Source organism: Microcaecilia unicolor, chromosome 13, assembly GCF_901765095.1.
Source record: "Microcaecilia unicolor chromosome 13, aMicUni1.1, whole genome shotgun sequence".
NCBI lineage: Eukaryota > Metazoa > Chordata > Amphibia > Gymnophiona > Siphonopidae > Microcaecilia > Microcaecilia unicolor.
Genome location: NC_044043.1, coordinates 75,529,590 through 75,547,039, shown reverse-complemented (window position 1 = coordinate 75,547,039; position 17,450 = coordinate 75,529,590). Strand labels below are relative to the sequence as shown.

General features: G+C 47.6%; 1 protein-coding gene across 1 annotated transcript in view; it reads left to right on the top strand.

Annotated features, from left to right (window-relative positions):
- The window catches only part of PANK4 (pantothenate kinase 4), a 116,807-nt gene that overhangs the window by 24,913 nt on the left and 74,444 nt on the right, over window positions 1-17,450 (top strand). The window contains 1 exon segment of the mRNA XM_030222401.1: window positions 4,111-4,193. Within this exon segment, the coding sequence (XP_030078261.1) occupies window positions 4,111-4,193 (83 nt within the window).

Genomic DNA, 17,450 nt, shown 5'->3' with positions numbered 1-17,450 from the left:
AATGAAATTATGGGGGTAATGTTTATAAACATGGAAACTCGAAGTCTGTAGAGTGAAAAAGTATGCAACGCAGAAGTTCATTTATATTTTTGTATATTTGTGCACACATTTTACAACCTGCTATTTGGGTGACAGTTTTTCTGGGCTATAATACACTCTTTAAGTCTAGATTATTAGAAGTAGGGGCATGTTGCCTCCAACTATAGGTAAACAAGTACAGTGGGGGAAATAAGTATTTGATCCCTTGCTGATTTTGTAAGTTTGCCCACTGACAAAGACATGAGCAGCCCATAATTGAAGGGTAGGTTATTGGTAACAGTGAGAGATAGCACATCACAAATTAAATCCGGAAAATCACATTGTGGAAAGTATATGAATTTATTTGCATTCTGCAGAGGGAAATAAGTATTTAATCCCTCTGGCAAACAAGACCTAATACTTGGTGGCAAAACCCTTGTTGGCAAGCACAGCGATCAGACGTCTTCTGTAGTTGATGATGAGGTTTGCACACATGTCAGGAGGAATTTTGGTCCACTCCTCTTTGCAGATCATCTCTAAATCATTAAGAGTTCTGGGCTGTCGCTTGGCAACTCGCAGCTTCAGCTCCCTCCATGTTTTCAATGGGATTAAGGTCTGGTGACTGGCTAGGCCACTCCATGACCCTAATGTGCTTCTTCCTGAGCCACTCCTTTGTTGCCTTGGCTGTATGTTTTGGGTCATTGTCATGCTGGAAGACCCAGCCACGACCCATTTTTAAGGCCCTGGCGGAGGGAAGGAGGTTGTCACTCAGAATTGTATGGTACATGGCCCCATCCATTCTCCCATTGATGCGGTGAAGTAGTCCTGTGCCCTTAGCAGAGAAACACCCCCAAAACATAACATTTCTACCTCCATGCTTGACAGTGGGGACGGTGTTCTTTGGGTCATAGGCAGCATTTCTCTTCCTCCAAACACGGCGAGTTGAGTTCATGCCAAAGAGCTCAATTTTTGTCTCATCTGACCACAGCACCTTCTCCCAATCACTCTCGGCATCATCCATGTGTTCACTGGCAAACTTCAGACGGGCCGTCACATGTGCCTTCCGGAGCAGGGGGACCTTGCGGGCACTGCAGGATTGCAATCCGTTATGTCGTAATGTGTTACCAATGGTTTTCGTGGTGACAGTGGTCCCAGCTGCTTTGAGATCATTGACAAGTTCCCCCCTTGTAGTTGTAGGCTGATTTCTAACCTTCCTCATGATCAAGGATACCCCACGAGGTGAGATTTTGCGTGGAGCCCCAGATCTTTGTCGATTGACAGTCATTTTGTACTTCTTCCATTTTCTTACTATGGCACCAACAGTTGTCTCCTTCTCGCCCAGCGTCTTACTGATGGTTTTGTAGCCCATTCCAGCCTTGTGCAGGTGTATGATCTTGTCCCTGACATCCTTAGACAGCTCCTTGCTCTTGGCCATTTTGTAGAGGTTAGAGTCTGACTGATTCACTGAGTCTGTGGACAGGTGTCTTTCATACAGGTGACCATTGCCGACAGCTGTCTGTCATGCAGGTAACGAGTTGATTTGGAGCATCTACCTGGTCTGTAGGGGCCAGATCTCTTACTGGTTGGTGGGGGATCAAATACTTATTTCCCTCTGCAGAATGCAAATAAATTCATATACTTTCCACAATGTGATTTTCCGGATTTAATTTGTGATGTGCTATCTCTCACTGTTACCAATAACCTACCCTTCAATTATGGGCTGCTCATGTCTTTGTCAGTGGGCAAACTTACAAAATCAGCAAGGGATCAAATACTTATTTCCCCCACTGTATATGAATCTATTTATGTATTTGATAATCTGCTCAATTACAGCAGCATCTTGGCGGTGTACAAAACAATATGATCCAGACAATAGAAACAACTATTAAAATCTTAAAACAAGATGATAAGACCAATAAGATGAGGTACATGGAGGATGGGGGGAATAGGACAACAATAAATACCAGTAAGACAACACTGGGGACTTAGCCAATCCGTTCATCTTAATCAGAGACATAGTAAGAAGGGAGTAAAAGTGCGAGAAGCAGAGCATGGGTTCAGAGACTCTGACGTTAGGTAGTAAAAGCAAATGTATGGCTAAATAACAGTGTCTTCAGATCAGGCTTGAACCTCACAAGCGAAGCATCTGCCCATAGAGTAGCTGGCAGTTGATTCCATAAAGTAGGTTCTAGACAACTAAAAGCCATAGTTTGTGAATAATCAAACCCAGTCGTCCTAAAAGAAGGAACCACCAGGAGATTAGAAGTAGCAGAATGGAAAGCCCTGTTTGGTTGATAAAGGATAAGTATTTTGGATAATATGGTGGTTGACCAGTATACAATGCCTTGTGTGCAAGAAGAGTTTCATAATGGCTCCTACACAATATAGGGATCCAGTATTGCTCTACCAATAAAGGGGTAATGCGATCAAAGTGTTTGACTGCAGTATTCTGAAGGAGCTAAATTTGGCACAAAGCATATTGTGATAGACCTGCAAGAACAGAATTGCAGTAATCTAGGTATGTCAAAACAAATGCTTGTATCAAGGCCTGCAATGTATTATCAGGTTGCTAATGGGTCATTTCTGCAACTAAAGCATTGCTTTAAGATTATTGAAAATTTTCTTTCTTGAGGTTAAGCAGGACTGTTGAGCATTAGTCTTGGGGTCTGATATTCTAGGTAAATGTGGTGGATATTCATTATGGGCCTCCTGAAAAGCAAAATTGTTAATGATCTTTGAGGACACGTGATTGGCATCCTTGAGTCATTTTAAATAAAGTCAAAATTTTATTGCCATTTCAGAGAGCTGTTTGACTTTCTGTATGTGTGTATGACAAAGTAAAGTGTTATCTTACAGACGGCAGCTCTAGAACAGGCACCGCCGCTTCAGCACCTGTTTTCTAATGATATCTGGGTTCCCCGATTCCATTAGAGAATAAGAATGCAAACCTGCACTGGCATGCCTCAATTTAGGTGTGACCATTTATGCCAGGTTGATGGCAGGTGTAAATGGTCGTGCCTAAGCGGGCCATGCAATGTGTGTAACTTGTAGTTTTGTAGAAGTTGCTCAAGTAATTTGGAGACGTGCCCATACTCCTCCTCCTCTGCTCCGCCCCCATGTACACCCCTTGCAGGTTTGTGCTATAGCACTTATAGAATAGTACGTTTATATGCATACTTGCTGTTCTGTGCTCTGATACACGTAACTGTACACACCCATTTATAGAATTGCCTTTCATGCACATGAGAATAGCTACCTGTTACCTATTTTTTGACACTGTTTTTATTTATTGTACTCGAGAGTCTCCTTTAAAAAATTGTCCAAAATTGGCTTTTATCTTATACTGTCTGTGGTCATATACTATTGCTTTCCCCCCAGATATTATCCTACCCTGTTTTATATGGGTATCCTAGATGGATTAGGGTTGAGGGAGAGAAGTACTGGGCATGCATGTGTATTAATGACGACAGCCAGCAGAGCATTATACCAGTATAGTTGGGTCTAGAGTTGTAGCAGTGATTTACTAGTAGGAGCAAGTATTAAAAAAAAAAAAACAAGTTTAAACTTGTGCTTCAAAATAGAGTGGGCCCTTTTACTAAGCCGCGTAAGCATCTATGCGCGCCAAAACGGAGTTACCGCATGGCTCTTGCGGTAATTTCATTTTTGGTGTGCATCTGATATGCATGCCCCAAAAAATAATTTCAGACTTTCGTAGGTCATTATCGCCTGCTTACCGCATGAGTCTTTACCGCTAGGTCAATGGCTGGCGGTAAGGTCCCAGACCCAAAATGGACACAGGGCAATTTTGATTTTGCTGCACGTCCATTTTCGGCCAAAATGTTTTAAAACCCTTTTTTTACAGGTGCGCTGAAAAATGGATCGGCATGTTCCCAAAACCCGCGCCTACACTACCGTAAGCCATTTTTCAGCGCACCTTAGTAAAAGGACCCCAGAATTAATATTGTGTGTGATTTTTTTTTTTTTTTTTTAATCTTTGGTTACTAAACTTTACAGCAGGGCTCCTTCAGGTGAATGTAGCTGATTCCTGCTACTTCTTTTCTCTCCCATCCCTCACCCCTTTTTGTTTGACAGGTGGATCTTTAACCAAGTTGGCTTATTATTCAACTCTGCAACATAAAGTAGCAAAAGTGAGATCTTTCGATCACTCAGGGAAGGTAAGACCTGCCACCTTCACTTAATAGGTCGCAGCAGACAGTAGTGAAAGGCTCTGGTTAAAAATGCTGTTGCTTGTCTGGTATTTGGTCATACTTTAGTACAATGATTCCTAATCCTGGTCCTGGAGGCACCCCAGCCAGTCAGGTTTTCAGGATATCCACAATGAATATTCATGAGCGATATTTGCATGTACTGCCTCCACTGCATGCAAATCTCTCTTATGAATATTCATTGTGGATATCCTGAAATCCAAACTGGCTGGGGTGCCTCCAGGACCAGGTTTGGGAACCACTGCTTTAGTATAATGCAGTGGCGTTCCTGGGGGGGGGGGGGTGCGGTCCGCCCCGGGTGCACGCCGCTGGGAGGGTGCTGCGTGCCTGTCTGCTCCGCTCGTTCCGTGCTCCCTCTGCCCCGGAAGAGGTTACTTCCTGTTCCGGGGCAGAGGGCGCGTGCACCCCCCCAGCAGGTAAAAATGCACCCATGGGGGGAGGTGTGGCCTTTCGCGGGGAGGAGGTGGCCTTTCGCCGAGGGGGGGGGGGGGGCGCATCGGCGATCCGCCCCGGGTGTCAGCCACCCTAGGAACGCCACTGGTATAATGCTGACAGAAGCAATATTGCACAGTGCTGAAGGGTGGACTGGCAGATCATTTTCAGAGATGGGTGTGCACATAGGAAGCCATTTATGCATGCCAAAGGTGCCACTAAATTGACAGGCACCTACATGCACTAGGTGCTCTTCTATAAGGCAGTGCCTCGGTGCCATAGCGCCTAACTGCAAACTCCCAGTTACATGCATGGTTTACAGAATACTGTAAACTATGCTTGTCACTTGGTACACCTAGGTGTGTCAACTTTTGCTTACCATGGATATGGCATAACAGAGCGTGCCTACAGATGGGCGTGCCAGTACAAGCCTTACACTAATATTCTGTAACATTAATATTCTATTATAGAATTTGCTGCTAAGCACCGGGCATTAGGGCATCTAAACTGAGGCTCCAGTTTAAAGAATTGCCCTTTAAATGTAGGGTGCATGTCTTTTTTTTTTTTTTTTTTTTGTATTCTCTCTTCAGAAGAAGAAATTGAGTGTGCAAGATGAAACTATCAGGCTGATACACATTCACTGGCAGCTGGTGAATGTATAACTTCACTACCTAAATGGATTTTCAGTCAAATACTCTCCGTATGGGAGGTGAATTCTATATATGATGCCCAAAAATATCATCTCTGAAAAAAAGCACTATTCTATAAACCCACGTTTAAAGTTAGGCACGGTTTATAGAATAACGTTTACGCCTGGAATCACGCCCAACTTTATGGGGCCATTTGTACCTGCTGAAACGTTGTGCAAATCTTCACGCCTAAATTAGGTCCCTATCCCTATTATTGTGTCACTACCCACGTAAATTTTAGGAACGCCCCTGTTCCGCCCATGACTCTCCCATTTCCACGCCCCCTTCCCCCTTTTTGAACTCGCATGTAAAATTTAGGCCTGGATCCCACACCTAGATTTATGCGTGCATATTTTAATTAATTAGTGCCAGTAATTGCTTGTTAAGCCACTTATCTGTGCTAATTAGCTTGTTCAATTAAATTGCACACGCAATTTGAAGCAACTTTTATAGGATTCAAGGGATGAGGGCTGAACATCCATGAACAGTCTAATTCTAACTGTATAAGAAGGTAGAAGAGGAAGGGGTGGAGCAAAGATGGGCTGGGAAATTATCTAGATAGCGTTGATATTTGATCATTGTTAAAGTTCAATGGATAATGCAAATACTGGCATGGCACTGTACATATATTCAGTACATATAACAGTGCTAAATATGCATATTAATTTAAATGCTGGTATTTAAATTAATAGTCACTGTACCTACTTATTCTCCGAGGACAAGCAGGCTGCTTGTTCTCACGACTGGGTGACGTCCGCGGCAGCCCCCACCAACCGGAAATAAGCTTCGCGGGACGGTCGACACGCAGGGCACGCCCACCGCGCATGCGCGGCCGTCTTCCCGCCCGTGCGCGACCGCTCCCGCCAGTTACTTTTTTTCCGCGACTGAGAGAGTTGTGTTTTCCCCTCTCTCTCGTTTCAGCCGCCGGATTTTTTCGACCGCGTTTACGCGGATCGTCGCTTTTGGCCTGTTCGGCCTCTTCTTCTTCTTCTTTCTCTTTTATTAAAAAAAAAAAAAAAAAAAGAATTTTGCGCGTGTGGAGCACGCGCTCCTTCTTTTCCCTCGCTTTCTAGCGGGGACGCCTCGTTGCGGCCTAGTGGCCGCTCGGTCGGTTTCAGTTTTCGTGGTGTGATTTTAGCCACCATTGCCGACTTTGACTTCGCCGACGCGATTTTTCCGTCGATGTCCTCGAAGGTCCCGAGTGGATTTAAAAAGTGTGGTCGCTGCGGCCGGCCGATCTCGCAGACCGACACCCACGCTTGGTGCCTCCAGTGCCTCGGGCCGGAGCACAATCTCAAGTCGTGCGTTTTGTGTCTCGGTCTCCGGAAACGGACTCAGGTTGCGAGGCAAGTTCTGCGGGACCGTCTTTTTGGAACTTGCGCCGGCCCCTCGACGTCGACCTCGACGGCATCGGTATCGAAGACCGGTTCTTCGGTACCGGTATCGATGCCCGAGACATCGGCACCGATGGCAGCGACCCCAGGAGAACAGGTCCCGTCGGCCCGCCGGTCCGCCGGCGAGAGTGGGGTAGAGAGACCGCGTTGGCAGTCGGCCCCGGTCGCTCCCTCAACTCGTGAGCCACGGGACCGAACCCTGTCGGACCCGGTACCCCGAGACCGAGGGGGATCGACCTCCTCCTCCTCCATGCCCTCCGGCACCGGTGACGTGCACCGGAAAAAAGACAAGAAGCGCCGTCACCGGGAGCCCTCGGTGCACCCTGAAGAGGAGTCGACGCCGAAGCGTCATCGCAGAGAGGAGAGATCTCCGTCGGTGGTGGAGGTACCGACGCGTCGGGGTTCCGGCACCTCGGTGCCGTCTCCTGGCCCCCAGCAGCTTCCGGCACCGACACCCTTACCGGCCCCACCGCCTTTCCCGGCAGCGGGCCTGGACGAGTGCCTCAGAGCCATCCTTCCGGGGATCCTGGAAGGGCTGATGCGCCAGGCTGTGCCGGCGCCGGGGGTGCTTGCGCCCTTGGCGCCGATGACTGTGGCGCCGGCGAGCTCTAGCCCGGCGCCGGGGCAGTCGACACCGCCGCCGCTTGCGGTGCCGGTCTCGACAGCCACGCAGGTGGAGTCCCCGTCGACGTCGATGGAGGGAGCTCCGTCCCCGCCGGCGCGGGAGTCCACCGCTCGACGACACCGAGACCTCGGTGCCTCGACGTCGAGCCGGGCCCGGTACCGGACGCAGCTACATGAGCTAATGTCCGATACCGAGGATGAGGACTCGTGGGGGGAAGAGGAGGACCCGAGATATTTCTCCTCAGAGGAGTCTACGGGCCTTCCCTCGGACCCCACGCCGTCACCGGAGAGGAAGCTCTCACCTCCTGAGAGTCTCTCCTTTGCCTCCTTTGTGCGGGATATGTCTATAAGCATTCCCTTTCCCGTGGTCTCTGTGGAAGAGCCGAGGGCCGAGATGCTCGAGGTCCTCGACTATCCATCACCACCTAGAGAGTCCTCCACGGTACCGCTGCACAATGTCCTGAAGGAGACGCTGCTCCGGAACTGGGTGCGACCACTAACTAATCCCACCATTCCCAAGAAAGCAGAGTCCCAGTACAGGATCCACTCTGACCCAGAGCTCATGCGGCCCCAGTTGCCCCATGACTCAGCGGTCGTGGATTCTGCTCTCAAGAGGGCACGGAGTTCGAGGGATACCGCCTCGGCGCCCCCGGGGCGGGAGTCTCGCACTCTGGACTCATTTGGGAGGAAGGCCTACCAATCCTCCATGCTCGTGACCCGCATCCAATCTTACCTGCTCTATATGAGCATCCACATGCGGACCAATGTGCAACAGCTGGCGGACCTGGTCGATAAGCTCCCGCCGGAGCAGTCCAGGCCTTATCAGGAGGTGGTCAGGCAGCTGAAGGCGTGCAGAAAGTTCCTGTCCAGGGGGATTTTTGACACCTGTGACGTGGCATCTCGTGCTGCGGCCCAAGGTATAGTGATGCGCAGGCTCTCATGGCTGCGTGCCTCTGACCTGGACAACCGCACCCAGCAGAGACTGGCTGACGTCCCTTGCCGGGGGGATAACATTTTCGGTGAGAAGGTCGAGCAGATGGTGGACCAACTGCATCAGCGGGAAACCGCTCTCGACAAGCTCTCCCACCGGGCGCCTTCAGCACCCGCCCCCACGGGTGGGCGTTTTTTCCCGGGCACGGCAGGCTGCACCCTATTCTTTTGCAAAGCGTAGGTACAACCAGCCGGCCCGAAGGCCTCGCCAGGCACAGGGACAGCCCCAGCGCGCTCGTTCTCGTCAACAGCGTGCGCCTAAGCAGCCCCCTGCGCCTCCACAGCAAAAGCCGGGGACGGGCTTTTGACTGGATCCACGGGAACATAGCCGCCCTACAAGTGTCCGTACCGGACGATCTGCCGGTCGGAGGGAGGTTAAAATTTTTTCACCAAAGGTGGCCTCTCATAACCTCCGACCAGTGGGTTCTCCAAATAGTGCGGTGCGGATACGCCCTGAATTTGGCCTCCCTGCCTCCAAATTGTCCTTCGGGAGCTCAGTCTTTCAGCTCCCTTCACAAGCAGGTACTTGCAGAGGAACTCTCCGCCCTTCTCAGCGCCAATGCGGTCGAGCCCGTACCACCCGGGCAGGAAGGGCAGGGATTCTATTCCAGGTACTTCCTTGTGGAAAAGAAAACAGGGGGGATGCGTCCCATCCTAGACCTGAGAGGCCTGAACAAATTCCTGGTCAAAGAAAAGTTCAGGATGCTTTCCTTGGGCACCCTTCTGCCAATGATTCAGAAAAACGATTGGCTATGTTCCCTGGATTTAAAGGACGCATACACTCACATCCCGATACTGCCAGCTCACAGACAGTATCTCAGATTCCGCCTGGGCGCACGGCACTTTCAGTATTGTGTGCTGCCCTTTGGGCTCGCCTCTGCCCCACGAGTGTTTACAAAGTGCATGCAGTGCACTATTCAACTTCTGGAGCTGCTGGGGTTTGTGATCAATTACCCAAAGTCCCATCTCCAGCCTACTCAGTCTCTGGAATTCATAGGAGCGCTGCTGAATACCCAGACGGCTCAGGCCTACCTTCCCGAAGCGAGGGCTACCAATCTCTTGGCCCTGGCTTCGCAGACCAGAGCGTCTCAGCAGATCACAGCTCGGCAGATGTTGAGACTTCTGGGTCATATGGCCTCCACAGTTCATGTGACTCCCATGGCTCGTCTTCACATGAGATCTGCTCAATGGACCCTAGCTTCCCAGTGGTTTCAAGCCACCGGGAATCTAGAAGATGTCATCCGCCTCTCCACCAGTTGCCGCACTTCACTGCTCTGGTGGACCATCCGGACCAATTTGACCCTGGGACGTCCATTCCAAATTCCGCAGCCCACGAAAGTGCTGACGACGGATGCATCTCGCCTGGGGTGGGGAGCCCATGTCGATGGGCTCCACACTCAGGGTCTGTGGTCCCTCCAGGAAAAGGATCTGCAGATCAACCTCCTGGAGCTCCGAGCGATCTGGAACGCACTGAAGGCTTTCAGAGATCGGCTGTCCTGTCAAATTATCCAAATTCGGACAGACAATCAGGTTGCAATGTATTACGTCAACAAGCAGGGGGGCACCGGATCTCGCCCCCTGTGCCAGGAGGCCGTCGGGATGTGGCGTTGGGCGTGTCGGTTCGGCATGCTCCTCCAAGCCACGTACCTGGCAGGCGTAAACAACAGTCTGGCCGACAGACTGAGCAGAGTCATGCAACCGCACGAGTGGTCGCTCCATGCCAGAGTGGTACGCAAGATCTTCCGAGCGTGGGGCACCCCCTCGGTGGACCTTTTCGCCTCTCAGACCAACCACAAGCTGCCTCTGTTCTGTTCCAGACTTCAGGCACACGGCAGGCTAGCGTCGGATGCCTTTCTCCTCCATTGGGGGACCGGCCTCCTGTATGCTTATCCTCCCATACCTTTGGTGGGGAAGACCTTACTGAAGCTCAAGCAAGACCGCGGCACCATGATTCTGATCGCGCCCTTTTGGCCCCGTCAGATCTGGTTCCCTCTTCTTCTGGAGTTGTCCTCCGAAGAACCGTGGAGATTGGAGTGTTTTCCGACTCTCATTTCGCAGAACGACGGAGCGTTGCTGCACCCCAACCTCCAGTCTCTGGCTCTCACGGCCTGGATGTTGAGGGCGTAGACTTCACTGCGTTGGGTCTGTCTGAGGGTGTCTCCCGGGTCTTGCTTGCCTCTAGGAAGGATTCCACTAAAAAGAGTTACTTTTTCAAGTGGAGGAGGTTTGTCGTGTGGTGTGAGAGCATGGCCCTAGAACCTCGTTCTTGCCCTGCACAGAACCTGCTTGAATACCTTCTGCACTTATCAGAGTCTGGCCTCAAGACCAACTCAGTAAGGAATCACCTTAGTGCGATTAGTGCTTACCATTATCGTGTGGAAGGAAAAGCCATCTCTGGAGAGCCTTTAGTCGTTCGATTCATGAGAGGCTTGCTTTTGTCAAAGCCCCCTATCAAGCCTCCTGTTGTGTCATGGGATCTCAACGTCGTCCTCACCCAGCTGATGAAACCTCCTTTTGAGCCACTGAATACCTGCCATCTGAAGTACTTGACCTGGAAGGTCATTTTCTTGGTGGCAGTTACTTCAGCTCGTAGGGTCAGTGAGCTTCAAGCCCTAGTAGCTCATGCTCCATATACCAAATTTCATCACAACAGAGTAGTGCTCCGCACCCACCCAAAGTTCCTGCCGAAGGTGGTGTCGGAGTTCCATCTTAACCAGTCAATTGTCTTGCCAACATTCTTCCCCAGGCCGCATACCCGCCCTGCTGAACGTCAGTTGCACACATTGGACTGCAAGAGAGCATTGGCCTTCTACTTGGAGCGGACACAGCCCCACAGACAGTCCGCCCAATTGTTTGTTTCTTTCGACCCTAACAGGCTAGGGGTCGCTGTCGGGAAACGCACCATCTCCAATTGGCTAGCAGATTGCATTTCCTTCACTTACGCCCAGGCTGGGCTGACTCTTGAGGGTCATGTCACGGCTCATAGTGTTAGAGCCATGGCAGCGTCAGTGGCCCACTTGAAGTCAGCCACTATTGAAGAGATTTGCAAGGCTGCGACGTGGTCATCTGTCCACACATTCACATCACATTACTGCCTCCAGCAGGATACCCGACGCGACAGTCGGTTCGGGCAGTCGGTGCTGCAGAATCTGTTTGGGGTGTAAATCCAACTCCACCCTCCAGGACCCGAATTTATTCTGGTCAGGCTGCACTCTCAGTTAGTTGTTCTTCGTAGGTCAATTTCTGTTGTTTCCTCGCCGTTGCGAGGTTCAATTGACCTGGGTTCTTGTTTTGAGTGAGCCTGAGAGCTAGGGATACCCCAGTCGTGAGAACAAGCAGCCTGCTTGTCCTCGGAGAAAGGGTATGATACATACCTGTAGCAGTTGTTCTCCGAGGACAGCAGGCTGATTGTTCTCACCTTCCCTCCCTCCTCCCCTTTGGAGTTGTGTATTTCATATTTTTTGCTAGTCATTCAACTGGCGGGAGCGGTCGCGCACGGGCGGGAAGACGGCCGCGCATGCGCGGTGGGCGTGCCCTGCGTGTCGACCGTCCCGCGAAGCTTATTTCCGGTTGGTGGGGGCTGCCGCGGACGTCACCCAGTCGTGAGAACAATCAGCCTGCTGTCCTCGGAGAACAACTGCTACAGGTATGTATCATACCCTATATTGAGCCCTGTATTAGCTGGACAAAGAGGAAAGGAGACCTAAGTAAGACACAGAGAGAGTACATTAGAACTGAAACAGAGGCATTGACAGCATGCATTGGGAAACCATGCCCCTTTCAGCTAATGGATAGGAGAAAGAACTGCTACATCAGACCAGCAATAAAAAGATCAGTTTAATAGGTTATTGATGGTGTCCTTTACTTGAAGGGATGACTAAAAGCCTGGTCATATGGAAAACTGTAGTTTAACTCTTGTCAGTTGTCTCCTTCCTTTTCATCGCTGAGACCAAGAGCACATGGAAGACCTAGCATGTTGTTTGAATGCATGGGGTCATGCCTGTCTTTGTACTTTTCTGTGGTTGGGAATGATAGATGAGAACCAGTGACTTAATCTTTGCAAGTAAAGTTATAAACTCCCTTGTTTCAATAAACTGGCTGAAATCTTGCTTATAAGAAACTTCTAACTCTACTGAAAACAAGTCATAGCAGATATATAGGGCAATAATAACGAGGGACACAGAAGAAATCGTGCTGTACGCTTTGTCTCCTGAAGAAGTAACGAAATGGAAGTGCTCTGTTGAGCAAACCGATGCAAACGGCACTTCTGCTGTGGTGCCCTTAAGGAAATTATTTACAAGAACTTATGAAAATTATAGAAGCATTACATGAAGTGATAAAATACTAAAAAAAATAGGAAAACAAAAATAAAAAGATTCTGTTCTAGGAGGTTTTTAAGGCTGATGAGCAAAAGCAAAAAAAACTAGCCGAGCATCTGAATCCTTTTTCCTCCTGTAAATCAGAAACAGACAATGAAAATCAATAGAAAGTAAAGATCATAACTTGTTTTCAGTAGAGTTACAAGCCTTGGCTCTTTCCTCAGGATGAAACCTTTAACAGTGCTGCTTTTTATGCAATATATTCTTTTAGAACAACTCCTTAGTAAGAAGCTTTTCTGTGCATTATGCATAAGAGCCAGTTCTATTCTTCCCATCTCTGAGGCTTAGTTCTGCGCATATAAGGGGTTTCAGTATTGCATCACACCAAGGACCTTGATAGTTTGGAGTGGGAACGTGAGAGTGGAATAGATATTATAAGGCAGTGTGTCAGCCGAAATGAAAAGTTCCAAATAGCCAACAGGCATGATGTGGTTAAACTGCAGTAATGAAATACATTCAGATGGAGTATAACAGAGAGAATCTGCACCTAAATCAAGGGATCTGAACCCAGAGACTCATTGGTCTCGGTGCTTATTGTGCAAAGCCCTTGTTATTCCCCCTCCCCTTCCCTAAGCTTGTTGGAAAGGTGCACACTCCTGCAGTGGTTCTGATGTACTTTGCTAGATGCTGGAGTATAAGAAGGGGAACTGAGGAACTGAGTTCGATTCCCATTTCAGGCACAGGCAGCTCCTTGTGACTCTGGGCAAGTCACTTAACCCTCCATTGCCCCATGTAAGCCGCATTGAGCCTGCCATGAGTGGGAAAGTGCGGGGTACAAATGTAACAAAAATAAAATAGATACTATTGGAGATTCTACATGGAATGTTGCTACTATTGGAGATTCTACATGGAATGTTGCTATTCCACTAGCAACATTCCATGTAGAAGGCTGCGCAGGCTTCTGTTTCTGTGAGTCTGACGTCCTGCACGTACGTGCAGGACGTGAGACTCACAGAAGCAGAAGCCTGCGCGGCCACATTGGTGATCTGCAAGGGCCGACTTCCACATGGAATGTTGCTAGTGGAATAGCAACATTCCATGTAGAATCTCAAATAGTAGCAACAGTGGAGGAGTGGCCTAGTGGTTAGGGTGGTGGACTTTGGTCCTGGGGAGGAACTGAGTTGGATTCCCACTTCAGGCACAGGCAGCTCCTTGTGACTCTGGGCAAGTCACTTAACCCTCCATTGCCCCATGTAAGCCGCATTGAGCCTGCCATGAGTGGGAAAGCGCGGGGTACAAATATAACAAAAAAAATAAATAAATATGCTTCAGACACATGTTTTCACTAATTCCACTGTATACATCTCATACGTATTCACTGCTGATACTCTGAGCAAGCTAGCTGACAGGTTAAAAAACCACTGATTTGCCGGGGGAAATAGTGCAAGATTTTTTTTTCCTGTTCTCCTTTCTCCTCTGAAAAAGTGGCAGTTGCTGATTTTAAAAGCTGCAGAATGTTATATATGACACTTTATATTAGCCAGTCTTGAAGCATGGTTTGTTTGGAGGTAAGAGTGTTTTATAATCCAGTTCTGGACTGGATTTTCACAATAAACATTCATTAAGGGGTACCTGGTCAAAATAGCCCTGACAAAATAGCCCCAAACAAAAAAAGCTCCCGACATAATAGTCCCTGACATAGCAGCCACTGTCAAAACGGCCTGCCCACAATATAACCCTTGATGAGTTAGCCGCATGATCAGGCTGCCCTGAATATGGGTCTGCATTTTTTTCCTAATAATATTACCTTGCCAAACAGGATAAGGTTGGTAAGACTATGAAAATGATGACAATATTGTTGTTTTTTTTGTAATTAGCATGTTGATGGAAGAATAGTGTCTTTAAATAGCAGAACAGATCATGAATACCAGTTTGGAGCTATAGAATTTTGTTTATTTATATATGCTTTATGCAATTGAATGCTGGTAGGAGTCTTTATCAGTGAAGATTTCAGTTGTAGTTAATTATATTTTTGTGATGTGTTACTTTTTCTTAGGGGGCTGTTTTGTTTAGGGGCTATTTTGTCAAGGGTTGTTTTGTTGGAGGGGCCATTTTGTCAAGAGTTATTTTGTTACAAGGCTGTTTTGTCAGGGCTTTTTTGTCGAGGCTATTTTGTCAGGGCTATGATGACTGGGTGCCAATTAAGGGACCCTTCTACTACACCGTGGTATAGTTTGCAGTTACTGCAGCTTAACACGGGATTTTACTGTGCGGTAGCTACAAATTTGACACGGTACCTAGTGGGACGTTCCCATTATTTTTTGTACTACAGGTCATTCATTAACATCCAGATTAACGTGCAGTGTCTGTTCCTGGTTAACATGGCTGCACTTAAGACTAGATTTTATATATCATGCCTAAAAAATCGGCGCCAAAACGAAATACACCTAGGCATATTCTATAAAGTACCCCTAAATTTAGGCTTACTGTATAAAATAAACCTAAATTTCCACGCGGTTTATAGAATAAACCAGGCGCCTGCTCACGAGACAATTTAGTTGTGGGCAGTTACGCCAAGTAAAACTTTGGTTTAAATGCCAGTGCCTAAATTACTTGCGCACAGGGTGTGTTCTATAATACCACGCATAAATTTTAGAAATGCCCAGGACCCACCCTTCCACACCCATGGCCACGCCCCCTTTTCAACAATGCAACTTAGAATTTACACAATCACATTATAGAATACGCTTAGACATTTTTGTGCATAAATTCTAATTAATGCCAATTAGTTTTAGTAATTGCTTGTTAAGTGGCAATTATCGTGGCTAATTCGCTTGTTAACCTAAGTTGCACATGCAAATCCAGAATATGACTGGATTTGCGTGCACAGACTCGGGGGGGTTAGCGTCACCTATTTAGGAAGCGGTAAGTGGTTCCATGTTAAGCAATTAGCATGTGGTAAGTGCAGCGTGTGTTAACTGCCAAACACCTTTCACTCCCACTCTCTGCCTATGCCACACCCCTGATACAGAAAGCATGTAATGCCTGGTTTACCGTTTGCTAACTGTGAAAATACCGCAAAGCCCCTTAATTTGACTCTGTGCTAGAAGTTTATTTATTTTATTTTGTAATATTTAATATACCTCCTTTCAAACAAAAGCACATCAAGGCGGTTTACAATAAAAGGACACTTCGAGAAAAAAAAGCAAAACCTAAATAAAACATCAAACTCAGGAGAAAGCACAAATAGGAAAGGTAGAATTTGGTGCGACTATACTAAAAGCTGTTTTTACTAGAATAATAAATCCAGACCCTCGAGTACGATGGAACAACCAAAAAATTAGCTTGTGAAAATTGTAGCTGTCTAGAAGGTTGATAAGGTATTAATGAGTGCGGGTATTAAGGTCTACCCATAACAATGGTTAAATAAGCCATTAGCAAAATTTTATATTTGCTTCTGGCCATCAATGGCAGCCAGTCTTATTCTCTGAGCAAAGGTGTCGCATGATCCCAAATCTTAGCATTAAATAATAGTTTAACTGCAAATGATTCAATTGAGCTGAAGAACATCTCACCAACAGAGAATTGCAATAATTGATTTGCGACAAAACCAAGGCATGCAAAAGGATATTCTTTGCTCTCCTATCCAAAAAATCTCTTTTAAAGATCTAATTTGTCTCAACATAAACCAGGCATTAAGGGGTAATTACATAGCATTGACAATCTGGCGCTGAAAAGATTTGCACTGAGCCCCTATTCTGTAAAGGGTGCCCGACCTTTATAGAGCACCTGCGTAGTGCATAGGTCGCACCTCACTTTGGATGCCAGACTTACACCTGATAGAAACGTGTGTAAGTCCAGTGCCCAGAGTTAGGCATGTATCGGCATTGTTCCATAACTTGGTGCCTAACCTGACCCGCCTATGCCCCTCCCATGGCAACATTCCCTTTTGGATTGTGCACGGGAAAAGTTAGGCACCAAGCTATAGAATACCTCACAGGGGAGATCCATGCGTAACTTCAAGCAGGCACTAATTATTTATTTATTTATTTATTGATTGCATTTGTATCCCACATTTTCCCACCTATTTGCAGGTTCAGGGTGGCTTACAATACATTGTGAGTCATGGAATTAAATTGGTTACAATATGGTTATGGGTTATATTGAGAAGAGTTATGGGAAAACAGTCGAAGCCAAACATATTTTGGGAAAACAAGTCAAAGTCAAACATAGTTTGGGAATGGAACAGTAGAATGTAACAATGGGGAACTGATCGGCGATAGAACAATGGCGAGAGAACATTAGGGTATAACAGTTCCATCTGTGGGTAGAGTTTTAAGTGTGGTGAGAATAAGGGGAAGAGAGATCATTAGTGCTCATTTCCTCATTAAGGGGCCCTTTTGCAAAGTGTTGGTAAGCTCAATGCTGGCCCAGCATGTGTACCATTTCTGGTGTGCCAAAAAATTTTTTTTTCTAGCACAGTGCTAACCTGGCTGTAATCGGGCATTGCCGCTCGCTGCCCAGTTACCACTGGATTACCCCGGGAGCCCTTACCGCCACCTGGCGTGCAGGAAAAACAGCCCCCGCCGCTACTGCAGGGCCTGTTTTCCCACAACTTAGTAAAAGTACCCCTAAATTGCCTGCGGTTCTTGAATCCGTGCACAAATTCCAGCTCCTAACTTTCAACACTATGTATAGAATCCAAGAGTAGGTGCTTAACACGCTTTAGTAAACAGGACCCCCTAGATTAGCTGCGCT